Source organism: Sciurus vulgaris (genome assembly GCF_902686455.1).
Source record: "Sciurus vulgaris genome assembly, chromosome: 3".
NCBI classification, from domain to species: Eukaryota; Metazoa; Chordata; class Mammalia; order Rodentia; family Sciuridae; genus Sciurus; species Sciurus vulgaris.
In genome coordinates, this window is record NC_136463.1 from 106,963,516 (window position 1) to 106,984,531 (window position 21,016).

A 21,016-nucleotide genomic window follows, 5' to 3' on the forward strand; every position below is an offset into this window, starting at 1 on the left:
GTTATAAAATAATCAACCAATGTTTTTTCATGTCAAAACTTCATTCTTATGTTATTAATGCTTTGCGGTCTTGAGTACTAAACTCACTGGTCAACCTGTGACAGAAAACTAGATTCTAAGTTAAAGGGTTTATAAAGACCTAGGTCTTATGGGGATAAAGAAAAACCAACCAATATTGTGGGGCTCTAGCAGTTCAGTTCAGGAAGTTACTACTTTAATGAGCTAAACAGGAAAGTCAATCAGAGTTCCTGCCACTAACTGGAGGGGGTAGCATGAAAATAAAGTATATAGTGATTTTGATCCTTTCTAGTTCCTGTTTTATTTGTTATGACTCCAAATTAGTTTTAGTTATAAATCCAAACTTGCTTTCCTCTCCACATTCTTCCATCCCATCTGTTCTTATTCTTCAAAGACCATAGCAACAACTGGTCAGTGTTTCTGTCTGCAGAAAAGGCGCCCACTGTTCATATCCATCAGATGTGTTACAGCATAGCATTGGTGGGAATGAACTATCCTGAGCTCTCTACATCCAGGTTGGGTGTCTAAAACCCTAGAAAAGATGTATTCTTCTTTGGACTAAGAGAAACTGGATTCCATGTGGCCTTGTTTCATAAAGGAAATGTGAAATGGATTATTTCCTTTTTAAAAAGCAGAGTTAGGAACTAAATTCTGGACATCCAGGCAGGCACTCTGTAATAGTGAATGCACCAATGGGGTGAGAACCTCCAATAGATGACTGAATCTGCATGATTCCAAATAATTTAAATAAGATTACTGGAAAAGAGCACTGGAAAATTACTACTATGAGAGCAATATGGTCGAATATAGTGGGCACTATCATTCCTTCATTCCCTTCAGAGCTCTTGTATGTAACAGGATAAATCTGAGCCATTCAGCAATGGAAAATAAAATGGAATAAAAGAGAACTACTATGGTTACTGTAACACTAGAGGTTTGCAAGAGTCTGCTAAGGAGATGAGTCTCAGAGAGAGAGTGATCGATGTCATTTTACACACACATACAAAGCCATTACAGAGCTCCAAGAGCCACAGGGTAAGCTTTTGGTAACACAAGGCAGCTTGTAACTAAGTAGGATTAAAGGATTACATGTCATTTATATATTCAATTGTCTATGTGTTTTTCTCACCATGCATTATGCAGTTCTTATTACCATAGTACCAGGGCAATCTGAAATTGGTCTTCTTAAAACATACTATTCTCAACTTCTCTGAAAAAGGAAACTGGTACCAATATCAGGTAGAAGCCAAATGAAATCTAAAAGTATGGCATATAACTGTATAGTGATAAAACAAATCAGGTTAGTCATATGAAAAAAATGTATGAGATGGACTTGTGGGTCCTGGTCCCACAGGTCCCTTTTCCATCAGTATTCCAGACATCCTCCTAGTTCAGCTTAGTCTGTGGAAGACTAAAAATGGCCAAAAACTCTTTGACACTCTGTGCATTGAGTAGAGGTGTATGTCCCCTCTCCTTGAATCTCTGCAGCCTTTGTAACTATTTTGATAAACAGAATGCTGGGGAAGCAATTCTGTCGTGATAACTGAGACCAAGTCTTAAGAGATTGGAATACTTGTTCTAGGAGCTATGATGTGAGCAGCCCACACCGCTGTGAAAGGGATCCCACAGAGAGAGAGCACAGGACAGCTGGCAGAGGGAAAGGAGCTGGCTGAATCCAGCCTTCCAGCCAGCCCTGCTGGGTGACTAGGTCAGCTGCCAGCTAAAGATTACCAATGGCCCATTGTTTGAAGTCACTAAGTTCAGGGTAGCTTACTGCACAGTAATAGATAACCGCAACATGTGTCAGAAAAAGGGTGGCAACTTCTTTTGGCTAGGTAAATCAGGCCTGCCTCCTGCTTTCACCAAAAGTAACTGGGACACAACCCCTCCCATTTGTTTACATATTGCCTATGGCTACTCAAAGGCAGAGTTGGATAGTTGTGCAAAGAAGACCATATGGCCCATAAAGTCTGAAATATTTATTATCTGAACTTTTACTAAAAATGTTTACTGACCCCACTCCTAGAAGACACCTTATGTATGAAATCTACAATTTTCTCTCCAGGAGAATACGTAATGACTACTCTATTGCCATTCACCATTGAAAGTCTCACTAGCTTAGACTACAGACATATCATGCAACTTTGGCTGAGATGTATGAGCTTTGGAAAGCCAGGTCACTTCTCTTGGTCTCAGTTACCTCATTTATAAAATAAGCAGACTGGACTGTATCAGTCTTCCCTTGAAACATTCCGTGAAACACTAGACCATAGGATGATCTGTGGAATACACCCCTACAGTCACACTAGTGGAAGTACCACATACTACCTATCCTACTGGAAATATAAAATGCACAGGCAAAATTCTGAAGCAAAGAAAATTTACATAGTGTTTTTTTTTTTTTCCCAAACATTTTTGGTATCACAGCCCTCCAAAACCACCTAATGTTATCACAGGGAACCCATATCATAAAGAATACACCCCAGGAAACGCTCCACTGGGTGCTCTGTAAGATCCCTTTTTTGCTTCAGTAGTCCCTGAATCTAGGATCCATTCTTCTGGAGATAGAGAGTTAACTTTTTTTTCTGTTCTCTTTTAGACTTCCCTTTCCAAAAACTGCTGCCTTTAATTTCTTTGCAATGTGAAACTCTGCCAGTAAAATCTGCTGACTTTTCAGACAGGAGATGCAGGGGCCAATTAAGCAAGTTGCAGATTCTCCTAAAGGAACTAAAATGACACAGTGATCACCAATCTTTGGATGACAATTATAATTATGGTCTTGAAGTAAAGGGACAAATGCAGACACATTTTTAAATTGCTATTGGTTTTTATAATCTGAAGATTTCTTTGTGTGTGCCAAAACAGAGTGCACAATTCCCTCTTAGCATTACAAATGCTATTTATGCAACATCAAATGTTTAGAAAATGTTAAGTATAAGGTAACCTTACTTACTCAGACCGCTTGTTTAAAATGCCAAGTTATCAGACCAACTACATTAAACAAATAGGTGTTTATAATAATAGGGCATGGCTGTGTTCCAAGTGCCATTTGAGATGCCTGATGGGGGACAAGTCCTAAAGAAGCTCACAGTATTTGGAGTATGCACATGTCTTCTCTTGGCTCCAGTTATTTCAGACATAACAAGTTATACTAGGTGCAACCTAATGATCAACTCTCTCAGCAAAACACCAGCAGCAAAACACCTTGATTTTAATAGGACACAAGGATTTTCTCTAGTAACCATCTGGAATAAATGTTAATAAATTCATTCTTATAAAAAGAAAAGGCAGGGGCTGGAGCTTTAGCTCAGTGGTAGAGCACTTGCCTTGCACATTTCAGGCACTGGGTTCAATTCTCAGCACCACATAAAAATAAACAAATAAAAAAAAATATTGTGTCCAACTACAACTAAAAAAAATTTTAAAATATATATATACATTTTTAAATAAAAGGCATGTTCTAAAAAAATTGGAAATAATAGCATAGTTCCTGGTCTTTGAACTGGTCAATAATCTCCCTTCAACTGTGAGGTATTACAAGGTCAGGAGCTAGGTAATACGTTCTTTTATAGTCTTTCATTGCTTTTAAATCATGCATTCCACTATGAAAGTGACTTCATTAGTGGATAATGTAACATTAAAGTTTTTAACACAGAACTTCAGGCTCCAAGAAACACAAATTATCTGCAGGATAGGTAGCCAGGTGTGTGTGTATTTATGTGTAGGGTAGGTAGGGGTAGGAGGAGAGTAAAGTGGCTTTGGAACCAGAAAGATCTAGATATAATTCTAATTTGCTATGTGACAGAGAAATCCTTGAACCCCTGTTTTCAATTGACTCAACTGTAAAATGGGAGTTACATGGCCTATTTTATTAGGTAATTGAGGATTATAGGCAATCTATATAAAGCGTCTAGCACACATCTGGCCATTTTAAAAGAATCTAATGAAAGGATACTTTATTACTCCCTGTCTGTACCTCCATTCATTCATTCAACAAATATTTATTATGGGTCCACTATGATGAAGTGAGAGAAAACCATGAACTAGGGAAACACAGGTCATTACAGAGTCTAACTGACCAGACATGGCATGGCACTCAGTAATTACAACAGAAACACCCAGACAGTGTGTACTGTGTGCCAGGTGCTATTCTAAGAGCTTCCTCCCATATTCACTCATTGAATTCTTACACCAACCCCATGAGGTAGGTATTTGCCTGAGATTACATAATTAGTCAGTATAGATTTGAACTTAATCATCCAGCTCCAGAGGCTGCTCTTAAAAGCAATGCTGTATTGCCTGTCTGCTTAAAGGCATAAATGATCTTTGCACAAGTATATAAAAAGCTAGTGAATCAGTTGATCAAAGGAGCTATTATTTCCTTTAGAGAAACATAGTTACAGAAATAGTAGGTCAATTGAGTAAGTGGTGACATGGATGGCCACCCATGACCCAGTGCCAGGTGACAGCATTCACCTCTCCTGATCCTCACCCCGACATTGCTTGCCTTTGAACCCAGCAGCTGTTTTCTGGCAATGGCACTAGGAGAAAAGTTGATATACTGTAGTTTTTTTATTTCACAACCTGACCCTTTCACCCTCTCATCTGCTATAACCACAGACTTCTCTACTTATTATCAATTCTTGACCTTTAACATCATAATTTTCTATCCTACCAGAACTTCCTGGCAGAAAAGTTAAAGGAAAGCCAAATTGGCATGCTTTAGTTTGTCTGTTCTTTTCTTGAAAGTGTCCACGTGACTGGATGCTACATGCTAAGTGGTTTCTTGAGCATTTACCAGGAAATCAAGGGATTGGGAAGGAGAGCAGGTATCAGACTAAGGTTCAAGTCCTATTAAAAGGCAGACACCATCTAGTTCTGGAAGCTGGAGTACAATCAAGAAAGCAGCACCTTGTTCCAAGAGACCCTTTAGATTTAAAGCATACCATCATCACCATCATTATATAATAAAAATGACAATGCTAATGTGAACAAGAACCACTCTTTTCTTACTAGTCAAGAATGAATTAAGGAAAAAAAAAAATGGTTATACTTACAGGAGGGCACTGTGCGAGTTTATCAGCTGCTACCAGTTGAACATTCAAGTGTTTACTTTGGGATTTTCCTCTAGATTTAATCAATCGCTGTAAAACCTAAAGGAAGACATGAGTATTATCAATGAGTTGAAAGAAAAATCAAATAAACCAGAATCTTTTTTTTATCCGTTTGACCTTAAGGATCAGTAAAAAGGAATACACTGTGAGAAATCATATACTATATAAACACTGTAATGATGTCGCCCACTTACAGTGGCTTTCAGTATAGTGGATTCATGTGTATTCATGCTATTCTACCTCTGTGTGAGGTCTTGGGGTGATCTTGAGTTCCCACTCTATATTTTGAAATTTCCTGGAGATTTCAAAGAGAGTCATACAAAAGTGGAGGAACTGGTCTGTACCAGGTCACTTATGTTCAGTAATATTTAAATATTATTCAATTGAGTAATATTTTGGTTCACTCCCTTTATGTTAGATAAATATCACAGTTGTTTACATATTTGGTTCTTTTGTAATAAATGATTAATGAGAAATTCCAGTTTAATTTCATATTAATCAGACTACTGCTAATGGAATAACTATATTCCTCAAAGAACCCAATCTACACACAAGTGTCAAGGTCTATGACATTTCCATAAGAAATGTTTACTCAGTGATATTCTACCTTTTATATGATAAATATAGTATAAATATAGTTACCTTTCTTGAACTATTTATTTTCTTATCTGGGGAGAAAATACAGGTGATCCAAGAATCATTGTTATCCAAAACATTTACTAAAATAGAACCTGTAGTCTAGGAAAAACTAGAGTCTACCTTTCTTAAATTTTTTTTTTAAATTACATACTTACTTAACTGTCTGGTTTGAGACCACTGAGCATCTTATAGGAATGGATTATTCTTTATTTGTTATCTCAAAATTCCTAGAACCTGGAGACTGTTTAAAAATGGCTCATCAAAAGAATCTCAATATATTCTTGCCCAGTAACAAAAAACAGAGCAAAAAAATATCTCAAAAGAAATGTGCTTCTAATCCTCAAGACTGAAATGAGCTGATTACCTTTGGAGATGAGACTTTTACATGAACAATAATTGGAGCTAAGGAAGTCTTTATAAGTTGTGCTGGGTGATTGATGGTGTCTGCATCGAGAACAACCAGTTGCAAAGATCTTGCCAACTCAAAGATTCTTTCAATTTCACTTTGTACTTCCGCTAAAAGGAGAAATAATAAATAGAAGGTACTCATTAATCAGTATTCCTATTAAAAATATTATACCTTTTAGATATGTTTGTCTACAATACAAAACAAAATGTTCTGAATTTTCATAATTCTGTCTAATTTAAAGTTTTTCCTAAAGAGAGAGAGATGGGTTGAGTTTTTCATAAAACGAAAGAGTTGGTGGAAAAACTCAAGATAGTTCTCTTGATTTGCTTCTTACTTTCATCTTAATATTTAGCTGTTTATATAGCCAGGGTGATTCTTTTATGCTGTTTTTGATTGTTGCTTTGTTCTAAAGAATTTTCAGCTATTGAAATTGAAACCACATTTAGGAAACAACAGAATTGTGTGAAGCAACATCAGAGAGAAAGCAAAATACATTGAAATAACAGCATTATTATTATTACTACAGTACTGGGGGTTGAACCCAGGGTAACTACCACTGAACTACATCCCCAACCCTTTTTATTTTAGACCAGGTCTCACTAGGTTGCCTGGGCGGGACTTGAATTTGTGACCCTTCTGCCTCAGTCTCCCAAATTCCTGGGATTACAAGTGTTCAACACCTTGACTGGCACAGTGAAATATTTCTACCTATCAACAAGTTATATATTAACATTTTGTAAACATTCATTTTTTTAAAAAAACACCTATGAATCACTTGGACTGTTAGTTACATTTTCATACCACAGTCTAATTGTTCTGTTTCCTCTTAAAATTAACATATTAGTAATTCTAGCTCAATTTAAGTATTCGAGTCAGTGAATTTTTCTAAGGCATAATTATCTTCCATATTAAAAAAATACTCTCAGGCTAATTATATTAAAATGCTTCATTACATCTAGATGCAAATCTATTTAGCTGGTAATAAGAGTCAAGTGATCCAAATCTACATGGGTTTGGTCAAATGAAAAATCTAGTTCTTTTCAAATGTCTGAAGCACGTCAGCTATTTCTTTTTTAAGGAAAATAGATAATCCAAACATACTGGTGTTTCTGAAATATAAGTAGGTTTTAAATATATTTTATAATTCATCTGATTTTTTGGGCTCTGTCCAAAGTGTGAATTAGACTACTTTATTTATTTATTTATTTATTTATTTATTTATTTATTTATTTGGTGCTGGGGATTGAACCCAGGGCCTTGTGCATACAAGGCAAGCACTCTACCAACTGAGCTATATCCCCAGCCCTAGACTACTTTATTTTGTTTTGTTGTTTTGGTCTTTACTTATTTTTATGGCTATAAGTGTGACCTAATAATGTCTTAATCTGGTGTACCTGTAATGATGTAATACAGAGTACACAACGTTATTTAAATCATATCAAAGGTGGCCTAGAGAAAAGGTAATGTTGCTCTAAATACCTTCATTGAAAAAGGTTTGTTACAGGATCCCATGATTTACTTTGTTTGTCCAGGATGAACTCAAGTTTGTATCACGGACCAAGAAAATTCTGTTTACATTCAAGACCTAACGTGTAGTTCTACGTTTTTGTGGAAGAGGGCTTTTTTTTTGCGGGGGGGGGGGAGGGGCAGGGGATGTACCAGGGATTGAATCCAAAGGTGCTTAATCACCAAGCCATATCCCCAGTCCTTTTTTTCTATTTTGTGACAGCGTCTCACTAAGTTGCTTAGGACCTCACTGTTGCTGAGGCTGGCTTTGAAATTGTGATCCTCCTGCCTCAGCCTCCTGAGCCACTAGGATTATAGGTTTACATCACCATGCCTGGTGAAGGCTTTTCTAATAGCAAAAAGTCTTATTTTCTATAGAATCACTGATGTGTAACACATAATCTATGTTAAAATATATGAATTTAAAGAGTCAACATATGTGTTACTTTTCATATTATCTAATATCAATGACCTGAAAGTTCACACTGCTTTGAAGAGCAACTAGCTTTCAAGGTATCAATTTAAGGACATTAGACAAGTAGACTTATTTGCCAAATTCTTCTGAAATCATATTCTACATTTGTTAATAATAGTAAACATATTTTCCCCTTTTATTTCTGGCATGTCAGAAATAGTTTAGAAATTCTAAATTCTTCCTTCTTAAGAAGGAAGTTTAGAAAGAAAATTAAGTCAATTTCAACTGTAGAAAGTTTCAGTTTCAGGATGTTAGAGCATGTCTTCTATGCTGTTTTCATTGATCTGCCACTGGTTTAAGGGAGCTTGTGACCAGGACTATACCCGAACACATCTACATTGTTTATGCTTCGAACTGGAAAATGATATATTTGGAAGCAGTAAAAAGGCAGTAAGGCTAACTGAACAGCCCTGGTATAAGAACCTTCCAAGCACTCTGAGTCCCTGTCCAAATAACTCAGAAATATCTGGACCTATTTACTCTGCACTAGCAATGAGGTTAAGTGTAGTTTCTGATAGAAGAAGGCAGGCACACCTATTGCATAACCATCATGAAACCTTTGGGCAATAGGCACTCTGGCATAAGCAGAGAGGTGGAGTTTGGTGAAGTCTGGATAGACAGAGGAAGCCAGGAGGCCACATTACTTACTGGGATGAGCCCAATATTCAGAATAGGTAGGTGTGAGGAAGAGAAAGGCATCTTTATTTACATAGATAATTTTCTCTAAGAAATAAACCTCAACCAGACCAAACAACCCTGGCTACCTAGACTAATTCTAAGAGGTGTTTCAAAGGAAGTTTCTTCCTGATCCCATTCTAGGCAAAGGGAGCTGAGGATTCATAGATTATGATGTTGGAGGCCCTCAAGGAACATTTCTAAAACCTGACCATGAGTGGCCTAGCCCATCTTTCCAGCAGCTCTGTGACTGGTGATCTTCCTATACCCAGATCCATTCATATTTCTGCCATAGGACTAGTCAACATTTCCCAACACTTCCTGGAACTGTAGTCCCACAATATTTCCCATGAAAGAAAGGGGTTTAAACAAGGAACATACCGTATACTAGAATGACTTTTAGAATTTCAAATGTGTTACTCTTTGTATCTTCAAGGCTATAAGAAGTCTTGCAATGAAGAAAACTGCCAACTGTTTTAATTCATCATTTCTAAATTTATTTGGCCATGGAAAACGTTTTTAATGTAACAACTATTAATATCTTATAAAATAAACATTTCATGAAATCTATTTAAGAGATCTCTTTAACGAGGGACACTAGAGCTCTAACAGATTGGCTTCAATCTACTCTTTCAGTCTCTCTTCTGGTTCCTCTAAAAGCATACCTGCACTCTTCTTTTCTAAACATGCTACACAAGAATCCAGTTGTTTCGCAGTTACACATGCTTTTTTTTTTTTAATATGTCAATGTTTTTATACATTCCTGTGTGCCTTGAAGAATCAGCTCAAATGTAACTTCTGTGTAATCTCACAAACCATGCACCACACCCTTCTTCATCTCCTAGCCCACTCTTTGTGATTTCATTACCCCAGAGTATTTTAACCATACATCTCTTCTTTCTCTTTGCCCTTGGGCAAGATACTGAGTCTCAGTTCTATCTGTATTTCCTGAGTCCAGCATAATGCATGGCACATATAAGTGTTTTATAGACATTTGATGAAGGAATCTACAAATTGTGTATTTAATAAGCCAACAAATGGACATAAGCAACTCACACAGTCATCGTTATAGATTGCCATTAAGTGAACTCCAATGGTTGTGGGTATATGACTTCACAGAATAAAGGTAAAAACCAGTGAACTGAGATCTACTTTGTCTCTTCCTCATTATTAATGCTACCTCACTCCATACACCCCACTGAATCTGATGACAGATGACTAGAGTGTAAGGACCAACTTCAGAGAATACCCATGAACTCTGTGGCTGGTGCAGATGGTTGAAGGAGTAGACAACTTCACTTAGCTTTTTAGCGTCTTTCAGCCTTTCATCATATATCAGAATGGTTAGAAGTTAAAGACACCAAGAAGAGTCAGAAGGAGGATAGAAGATAGAAGAACAGAGAACAGAAGCTTGTTTGAAAACTCTTCAACCTACCTGACTATCCTTATCACCCATGACATTTGATTTTACTCAGCTACTTGCTCTGATTTACCATCAACACTGCCACCATCAACTCCTCAAGGCAAAATACTGTACATCTAAGAATGTTTCACTTTGTGGAAGGTTCTACACACAGGACTGGACAAGGAATCACTCATCTCTGGGATCTACCCCTCACATGCACTGGTAGTTACTCCACTTGGCATGCATAGCATCCCCTCACAAGCAACCATCCCACAAATGTATATTGGTGATCACCATGTGCCAATCTCATGCCAGGAATACAGAAGTAATGCTTTGTATCTTCTTTCTAACCTGCACAATCCTTGGATCAGGGTCAAGGCACAGACTTAGGTGAATTCTTGATAAGATATTAAGACATGCAGTTGACACTGGAAACTCTATTATTATTGCTGTTGTTATTATTATTATTTAGTTTTCTATCCTCTATGCAGCCCATATCAGCAGCATGGAAGAGGGGCACCTTTCCTAGTTAAAACAAGTTGCCTTTAGAATGTGAATGCAAAAGAGAATTAGAGGAAAGATTCTGCACCACTCTTGACAGCGGTAGAGAACAAAAACATGCTTTCAGGATGAATAAAGTGATTCACCAGCAGCATGGACTCACTTCTGTCCATACTTACTGGGACATCCACAGCCTTTTGCTCTTTTCCATGATGGTGAATTCCAGGATGATTTCTCACTAGTACCCCAGAAAAGACACATTTGAACTCCCTGCATGTTATTAATAGTGGTTGCCATTTCCACTTCAAGGTGTGCCTACTCTGTGTACTATCAGGCAGCAACAGAAGCAACACTAAGAACACCATTATCTAGTTTTTCTTCTAAAGATCTGAGAAGGCTGAATATCTGATTTCCTTTCATGTCAGCTGTGAGTCAGGTATGACAGTTACCATTAGCCTCATTGAAAAGCTTAGGCAAAGCAGAAATGAGTGGTTTCCCGTTTTAGGCAGTAACAGACCAGGGGAATCACTGAGGATTCTTCCAACCAGACTACCAATTAGCTAATTGACTAGAGCTGAAAAAGACAGAATGGGCTCTGGCTGCTGCAGTACTCTGCTCCCTTCATGTCCATGGCTAGCATTCTCTTCGATTATTCAGCACTTCCTCATTCAGACTGGAGAGCAAACTGGAAAAGACATTCACAAATGTACCATGTGTCATCCTGGTCTGAAAGTACAAGGTGGAAAAGTACCACATTTGAATATCTTACCTAAGCTGGACCGGGTGTTCGAACGTTCAATTATTGCTCTCTTGCTGGGATTATTTAGGACAGACCTCTTAGCAAGAGAAATGTCAGCTGTCACTCTCGTTATTGATATCCTATGAATAGGAACACAGAAGAGAACAAGCCAGTAAAAATGTTACAGGACTCTTCAAGTGAATTATAACCACAGTACTTAATAACCACTTTACATACTATAGTAGAACCACAGTATAATAAATATTGGCCACAAGAATTTTAAACAGACTTTGGTTAGTATTAAAATACATGCAGAGCAAATGGAGGAACGTTTTTGGCTATTTAATTGAAAAATTATTCCAGTAAAAAAGCTCTTCTCCATTTTGGCCTGCTTGCCAAGTTCCCTTTACAATGCACACTGCACCAGGAGGGAATCAAAACATATGCATACACCATGCTCTTTCTAGGAAGCAGCAATACAGTTTCCTCACAATTCACAGCTGATTTGCTCTTGAAGAAGAACTTCAGGAACTACAAATGCTCTGTCCTAGCATTTCAATGCTGCTGGCCAAAGGAGGAAACCCTCTTCATTTTGATCATCAAAGACAATCAATCAGTTGTAGACTAAGTTGCATTCCTCATGCTTAATAGTTCATTCATGATTCGTGGAAAATTTCTCCACAGGCTCAAAGGGAGGCTTCACTTGTAAGAAAGTGAGAAATACGGTTTCTTTTCTGCAGCCATAGGATTCTTCAGCACATTTGCATATGGCTTTGAATGCATATGGCGGGCAGTCCTAAGAGAGTACAGTTGAGGGCAATGTGAATATTGTGCCAGGATTTCAATAATTTAGAAAGTATACTGCAGTCATGGAAGAAAAGAATAAAATAAAGACATTGCAAATGATGAAGGGAGAGAGGGGTCTATTTGAATATGATTTAGCAAATGAGAGGATCTAGAATTCACACTTTTAAAACTGTTTTAAGGATTGTTCAACTTCCAGCTATTATCTGCCTACAGAATTCAGAGCTTGCCTTTCTAAGTCAGTTACAAACATCAGTGGGCCTTTCCCCATCCTCATCTTCACAGCTTCCCAGAAATAGGGGAGGAAAGTAGCACCCCCTCCCTTTTATACTCAGCGAATATACCCATTCTTCACATTCAAACAATTTTGGGGGTTGGAGCAGGGAAGAGGCTAGGGTTATTAGCAATTATTGAATCACATGTCCTCTCATACCTGTTTGGGGATATTTGGGGTACTGTCAGAAGACTCTTTACCTGACTTTTGTGATCTGAAGTCTTGGAGAGAATTTAAAATAAACCTTTTGACAAACGGTTGAAAATCACTTCTTTAAAGCTATAAACTTTAAAGTTCTGGTGTCATTTTAAAGCAAATCACCGTCTGCCTGTGTCATTGTATTATGTGCTGTAGGTGGTCAGGACATTTCAAATTATTTAACAATTTAGAATTTTTATGCCCTAATAAGTATTAGATGCATTCTTCAAACTGTCTTTTACAGAAGTGTCTTGGGGATCACTCTGAGCACTAAAGGAAGGCCGAATGGGCGAGGCTCCAGTTGTGCCACACTCAACGCCAGGCAAACACTTCTGCATTTCTATTTTCTACATTGAGCTTATATATTAATTCATTACAAAACATTGTTCAACTGCTGAAAGACATTTTAAAACACTGGTGTAACAACTGCTTCACTTTACCAAGAAGGAAACAGAGAAACAGAGACAGTTTCTCTGGGTTCCATATAGGCCAAGGGGGTCTAAACTAGGTTCCTGACTGAGCACCAGGTCAGGGCTTAATCATCTGATTTCAGAATTCTCTTTCATTTCAGCTTTCTCATCCAGCAACCCCGAATCTCCACGTATGAGGCAAATCATCAAGCACAGATGCACAATCTTGGTCTTGCTCTGAGAGATGGTCTGTATTTAAATCAGGTTGAAGTCAGGTGAACCCACATCTGAGTTTCCATTGCTCTGTAACCCTCTGAAGCAGCTCTGAAGTATGAAAACCTCACAGGCAAATCCTTTTCTTTGCAGAACAGGGTTTTCATGTTTACTGTTGTGCTTCAGGGTTTCTTGTGTGTTTATTTAAAGAATGGAACTGCTGGATAAATCATACTGTCATGTCCAGAGAAATCCAGATATCTGACTTGAGACGAATGGGTTGGTTTAGGGACAGTATTCAATTTTCTAGTATAATGAGTTTTGGTTCCTTGCAAGATTTTATTCACTTAAGTGAATATCAAAATATTCTCATTCTACTTGCGAGATAGGACCCTTTGTGTGTGTGTGTGTGTGTGTGTGTGTGTGTGTGTGTGTCTGTGTGTGTTGTGGTACTGGGGATTTAACCCGGGGCATTTAACCATTGAACTACATTCCCAGCCCTTCTTAAAATTACTATTTCTAGTTCAAGACCAGAGCTTGCTAATTTGCTTAGGGCCTTGCTACATTGTTGAGGCTGGCTTTGAACTTGTAATTCTCCTGCCTCAGCCTCCCTAGCCTCTGGGATTGTGACTCTCAGTTCTTAACACTTAAAGGGTTTATCAACTGATGCACAATCTAACTCTGAGTTATTAAAGCACTTTTACAAAGCCCTTTCGAACACAATCAAAGTTCTAAAAACTAAAGAAATAAAACTGCTTAATATGTTTAAAACAGAGGGAAAGGTGTGGGTAATAAAGCATTCTTTTTCTTTATTTGCTAATAAATTACAAGTTCATGTGCTAATATAAATTATTCATTAATAAAATTCAGATGCATAAAGTAGAGATCAGGAACATATAGACACTGCTCTAGCAACCCTAAGACAAGGTGGGAGTTTACCTTACAGATATTCTATTATCAAAATCAGACATCAAATTCAATATCTTTAATAAAAGACTCCCCAGCAAAGTAATTATGTTTGCTATCTAATGTAAATACTTTTAAAACAATTTATAATATCCTTTCCATTTCTTTTTTGCTACAGTCATACCCCAGTGTCTTTTAGCCCTCCTATGTATCTTGTTTGATATGCATCTTTAAAAAGTTCTCTGGGGGCTGGGGTTGTGACTCAGTGGTAGAGCACTTGCCTAGCATGTATGAGGCACTGGGTTCAATTCTCAGCACCACATATAAATAAATAAAAAATAAAGGTCCACCACCAACAAAAAAAATATTAAAAAAAAAAAGTTATCTGGGAAAACTTTCCGTGACATAATATCAGTAGCTACTGGTCAGTCAGTAAAAAACAAACTAGTAGGAGATTGGTGCCCCCAGCAGACTGGATATAGCAGCAAATTCCCTGGAAAGAAAAGATATTTCTCTAAATGCAGTAAATCTGAAACACAACCATTGATTATTTCTACTTTAGAATTCACCTTAATTGCTATAATCCAATATATCATTGGCTATGCATATTGGTTTTCTGTGATGGCTCATGGAAAGACATTTTCAGTTATGACACATTCATTAAAAAATAATTCATATTTCCATGACGCTGACATAACAGCTGTAAAGTCCTTCCATATTCTATCCTTGCTATATCTAATATGCATCCCAGTCAGTATATTTTGAAAAATTCCTAGTATTTACAGGGAAAAGTGTTCCAAAGAACAGGGGAGTGTGCTGTCAGCAGAACTGGACGAAAAGCACAGGAGGACCCGAGTATTTCCCTGGATCTTTCTCTTCATGGTTCCATGGCCACAGAAAGGTCATGACATCTTTTGAGACTCAGTATCCTAATCAATAAAATGGTGATGGTAGATTTGTCAAAACTGTCTCATGGGTTTGTCAATAGGAGTAAACAATGTAATATACAAAAATGCTTTCTTAATTATCTTAGTGTCCTATGTTGATAAGCACATATATAATGTATGTGAGACAAATGATTATTAGGTAGTTGAAGACTTGAAGGGGACAATATCCTTATATCCTGTCCTCACAAGTTAGTAGAAACCGTGGATTCACCCATCCCAGAGTTAGTGAAATTCAAATATGTTGAAAGAAAAGGTGAATTGGGTCAGACATGATGTAATAAAAATCTGTTAATTTACACATTCAAGTTTAGCACAAAAGTGTTCAATTAGCTAGTGTTTGACTGTCTACAATGAGTCCATATTTGAATGAGAATAGTGAGAGGAGATGATAGGAGAATGATATTATGAAACAAAAGTCACTTTTTCTTTTCCCCTTTGTTAACTGAAATTACAAATTGTTTTCATTCTTCCATGGCTTGGCTTTTTTGTAATAGCATCAATTGTTCCCATTTCCTTTTACAAGTAAATATTCTTCTATCTCTTTTGAGTCTCCCTAAATTGTATTCTCAGCTTCTTATCTTTCAAATTCTTTCTCAGCTTGTTTTCCTCATACATTGTCTGGCTAATAGCTGCCTTTAGCTTGAGATCCTATGCCTATAGATTCTGTGCTGTTTAGGATTTTAAGCCATGACTGTGTCAGTTACAACATGTCTGATAAACCCCTAAGAGTTGATCTGATCCAGTTGTCAAAAAGCCTAAAATAACAAAATTATTCAACATGAATAGATTGACAAACTGCAACTGGTTTGAGTGCATGCTATTTGGCCTAAAAATGGTAGATTCAAACAGCTAGGAAAGGATGATCCCCATGAATATGTGAAATGAAGAGAGAAGCCGTTAGTGCAACACTGTGTCCTCAGTAGACTGGGTACTGTTTTAGCAGATTGTTAGGCCCCCTTAACGTGTAGTCTGGCCACAGGAATCATTACTACAGATGGATATTCACATGTGCTTTTTATTTTTCTTACATGTACTAAAGTTAGGCCTCACAAAAGCAACTACAGCAGTGAAACTCTATAGTAACTAAACTGATTCAAGGAGAAAATCTTTGCCAGTTCTTCTGATGGGGGATTGATATCTAGAATGTATAAAGAACTCAAAAAACTTAAGACCAGAAAAATGAATAACCTAATCAATAAATGCACAAATGATCTAAACAGACATTTTTCAAAAGAAGAAATACAAATGGACAACAAATACATGAAAAAATATTCAACATCCTAAGCCATCAAGGAAATGCAAACCCAAACTGAGATTTCATCTCACTCCTGTTAGAATGGTAATCATCAAGAAGACAAATGATAAGGGTTGGGGATATAGCTCAGCTCACAGGGTGCTTGCATGTCAAGCACAAGGCCCTGGGCTCAATCCCTGGCACTGCCACAATGAGAGAGAGAGAGAGAGAGAGAGAGAGAGAGAGAGAGAGAGAGAGAGAGAGAGAGAGAGAGAGAGAGAGAGAAAGAGAGAGAGAGAGAGAGAGAGAGAGAGAAAGAAAGAAAGAAAGAAAGAAAGAAAGAGAATACAAATGATAATAATTACTGGCAAGGATGTGGAGACAAAGGTACACTTATACATTGTTGGTGGGACTGAAAATTAGTTCGACCACTTTGGAAAACAGCATGGAGATTCTTCAAAAAACTAGGAATAGAACCACCATATGGCCCAGTCCACTCCTTCAAATTTATCCAAAATAACTAGAATCAGTCTACTATAGTGATACAAGCACACCAATGTTTACAGCAGTGCAATTCACAATAGCCAAGTAATCAGCAGATACCAACCCAGGTATCTGTCAACAGATGAATGGCTAAAGAAAATGAGGCTTATCTGTACAACTGGTAAATTTGTTGGTAAAGGATGGAACTGGAGAACATCATAATAAGCAAGATAAGACTTAGAAAGTCAAGGGTTGAATGTTTTCTATGGTTTCTCTCATCTGTGAAGTTAGAAAAAATAAAAGGAACCTCACAAAAATAGTAAGGAGACCGATGGGGATGGAGTTGGTGGGAGGAGGGGAGAGTATGGGGAATTACTGGGGAATGAATTCTACCAAATCATGCTATGAATATACCACAATGGATCCGGCTTTTACATATAATTATAATGTACTAATTAAAATAATAATGATGATGATAATGATAGAAGGGAGATCAGTAGAATACAGCAAGCAGATCAGGAGGAGGGAGAAGGGTAGAAAAAGGGAAGTTATAAGGGAATGAGATCTATCAAATTATGTTATGTGCATATATGAATGTGGCATAATGAATCCCACCACCACATAAAATTATAATGCACCAATAAACAAAAGCTGAACTGATCATTGCTATGATATAAAAAAAACCTCACTCACGTTTATGACTCTGTAATAAACAGTTGGACTTTAGTCTCATTCACTGAATTAATTTTTAACTAAAATCTGAAAAGCAGTATTGAATAGAAAAGCCTCTTAGCTAATGAGTACCTTTTTGCTCTTCCTGAAAAATAGCAGAACTTTCTCCTGCCATTTTGTCTAAACAAACTGCATTTGTAGTCAATGAAACACTGAGTAGGTTTCCACTAGAACATATTGTTTATGCTGTATCACTGTGCTAAAGCTTTCCATGTGATTGTTCTCTTGCCTGGTTTCAATTAAAGGCTACTTGTCACTTTCTCTCCTTTTAATAATTGGTAAAACATAATGTAGCATATTGTCATAGCTCAGAACATAAGGAAGGCTATTCCCTAAGCAAAAGACACATCAGAGTCAGTGAGAAGCACCAGCCAATTTCTTCTTCCATATTCAAGTCTCCACATACATTCACCAGTGAACTCATTGTTTTACCTGCTGCACTGGCCTCGTTCTTGACAGCAAGCCCACTCTGTCACCCTACCTTTAACATCTATCTTTCTACAACTGCCAAACATGGGTCCTTTCCAGCACCAAGTCTCTATGTAGCTGCTACTTTCACTGTTGCTGGCTTCTTCTCCTAGATTCTCTGCTATGTCATCAGAACCCATGAACACTTGGCACTGAAACTTTATTCTCTTTCCATCAAACCCAACTTCAATAGTGTGTATGTATTCATTGATGCAGACAATTCTACTTGATTTGAGACAAATCACTTCTGTTACAATAAAATGAATTTCCTCTTTCTGGACTGCAGGATTGAGGAAGACATCAGATTCTTCATTCTTGAATCCAGTAATTAAGTCACTCATTTTCCCTTTGCTAAATTATCTTTTTTTTTTTTTTTTTTTTTTTTTTTTTTTCTGGTCAGTCCTATCTTTCAAACTTTTAAATAACATTGTTGTTTATAGTCATGTCATGAGGGATCAAAACACATACATAGGCTGTGCTACAGGATGAGATTTGTTCAGATCAAGGGCTGCTATGGGGCCAGAGATTGAAGCACTACTCAGAGCAACCTTAGATAAAGTCAACACAGGTTAGAACGAGTGACTCCAAGCATCGCTGAAGGAACAGAGGCTGGGCCATGTAGGTTAGCTGCCTTTAATCCACGGACAGCAACAGAAGATAAGGGTTAGGGTCCAGAACAGTATAGGACCCACTGCTCTTAAGTTAGAATCAGAGTTGGGCTGTTTCTTTGTAATGCATCTTTTAGGAAGTGATTTCCCACTAGCTGGAAGTGTTCAAAGGGAAGCAGATTGTCTATCTGATTGTGTTGTGGGAGAGGGAGATTAGAATTAAAGAACTTCACCTTGCCTTTCAATGCTAATATTCTAGTGTTTAGCAAGTTTCACTGGTTTTCTTTGAAACTACTTCATTCTCTGCCTGTCTTCTTTAAAAAAGAGAATGGGATAAACATGCCCTTCTTATCAAACCCTTTGTGTCCACTAGATGATTGCAGCAGAGACTGTTATTGGTTCACAAAAATCTATTTTATCTTCCTCCTTAGGTATATAACTAGACGTACTTCCCAGATTCCTTTGCAGGTAAGTATAGCCACATGACCAAATTCTAGCCAATGAAATGTGAGAAAAGATGTTCACTACTTCCAGGTCCTGCATGCTCCTTTCTCCAATAAGTTGACTGAAACTTTCACCCCCATACAGAGAGCCATATACAACAGGTGGAACGAACTTTGTCCTCTTCTCCCCTTCCCCTACTTGACTGTCCTTCCCAGGTGGAACACTTACACTCTTAAGTGAGCAACAATAAGCTTCCACTGTGTTTAAATCATTATGCATTTTGGGGTCAACTTATTAAGGCAGTCTGGTCCATATTAATGTACTTAGAAACTCATATAACAGTACAGAGGTATTCTTATTTCTTGAAGTAGAACCTAAATTATTGAAGCTAAAATCTGTTTATTTTCTTTGATATGGTCCCAGAGACTAATGAATATTTTAATGCAAGTATCCAGAAGGTTTTTCTTTTGAAAATATATATAACTTATATTTAAAACATTACCATGTTTGCTTTTTTCTTAAAATATCATATTTGTTAAAATCTATTTGAAGATATTTAAACATTTTAAAATTAATTAGCCCATTTAAGGTGACAAATTGGATGCATTTACCCAGATTTCTCAATACACACTATTTAAATTTTCTTCATTTCTGATAACTCTTCAGGTTTTCTCATGTGGTTACTTTCACATGGAGTGCATTCTGCATTGTGGAAGAGCTTGTACTCAGAATTATGTCAATATGGACTTTTTAACCATTTCTCTGTAAAACACAGAAACCTTCTCTAGACACTTTTCACAAGACTTAAATGATAAAATATTTGATGGCTGGACAATATTGATGAGGTTTATAATAGGATACATACCAAACAGGCCTATAAGTACACCAATAAAATAACAAGGTCTCAAAATGCCCCCCCCCACTATTGTGTATGATTAAAATGCACACACACACACACACACACACACAATTTTTAGTAAAACTAATCCAGAATTACACATCCAAATAAACACTATCTCCTACAAAATAATCACTTTGGAAAGCTTATAATGAAAACAATTCCTGGATTCTTCTTTTGAGGAAACTCAGTACATATTATACATACACACACTTTCCAAATAATATTACCCAGCATGACCAGTGAGCCATAATACTCATGAGAAATATATATTTTAATTTTTTTTTGAAAACCAGTTTGGTATGAATTCACTAAGTGAGAAAATAATGACAAACATTTCATTTTCCAGGCCCTTTTTCCCCTTGAGAATTTGATACCATGCTTCATATTTTCAGAGTTCTTTCATCATTCTTCCCAAGAACACTCCATTACCTTTTTTTTTGCAGTGCCAGGGATTGAACCCAGGGCCTTGTGCTTTCAAGGCAAGCACTCTGCTTACTGAGCTATCTCCCCAGCCCTCCATTACCTTTTAATTAGAGAACTTCTGTAATCTCTAGAAACAGACCCACAAATCAATTCATCATACATGTTCCGTTAGAGGAAAATAAAAATACAAAAACATCTATATGTCTCACCTCCCATCAAACCTGTGCTTCAGGAAATCAAAGAGGGCTTTCTGCATCATGTCTGTTACCTTTGCAGAGGTGAGAAAAAAAGAATGAGGCAAACACACGCAGAGAGAGAGAGAAGACACAAGTGAGAGAGGTGGAAGGGAGGGCACTATGACCCAGCAGAGACCTCATCACAGCCTAAGGGCAGTTCCCAGGGAAGGTGTTTTCCATGCATCCTGAAGTGCAGTTGCTCATTTCCCCTTGGTTCTCCTCCAGGGTGCTGAGGAGTCAACCAGTGGCATTCA

The 21,016-nt window shown here is 37.3% G+C and overlaps 1 protein-coding gene across 7 annotated transcripts in view; it reads right to left on the reverse strand.

The window, feature by feature from the left end:
- Window positions 1-21,016, reverse strand: part of CACNB4 (calcium voltage-gated channel auxiliary subunit beta 4) — a gene marked incomplete at its 5' end in the record, with an annotated part of 250,496 nt that overhangs the window by 9,259 nt on the left and 220,221 nt on the right. For all 7 annotated transcript variants that reach the window (XM_079133285.1, XM_079133286.1, XM_079133287.1 and 4 more), the window contains 4 exons: window positions 5,076-5,171; window positions 6,136-6,287; window positions 11,512-11,621; window positions 20,736-20,794. In XM_079133285.1, coding sequence (XP_078989411.1) covers window positions 5,076-5,171; window positions 6,136-6,287; window positions 11,512-11,621; window positions 20,736-20,794 — 417 coding nt within the window. The remainder of the gene's footprint in view (window positions 1-5,075; window positions 5,172-6,135; window positions 6,288-11,511; window positions 11,622-20,735; window positions 20,795-21,016) is intronic.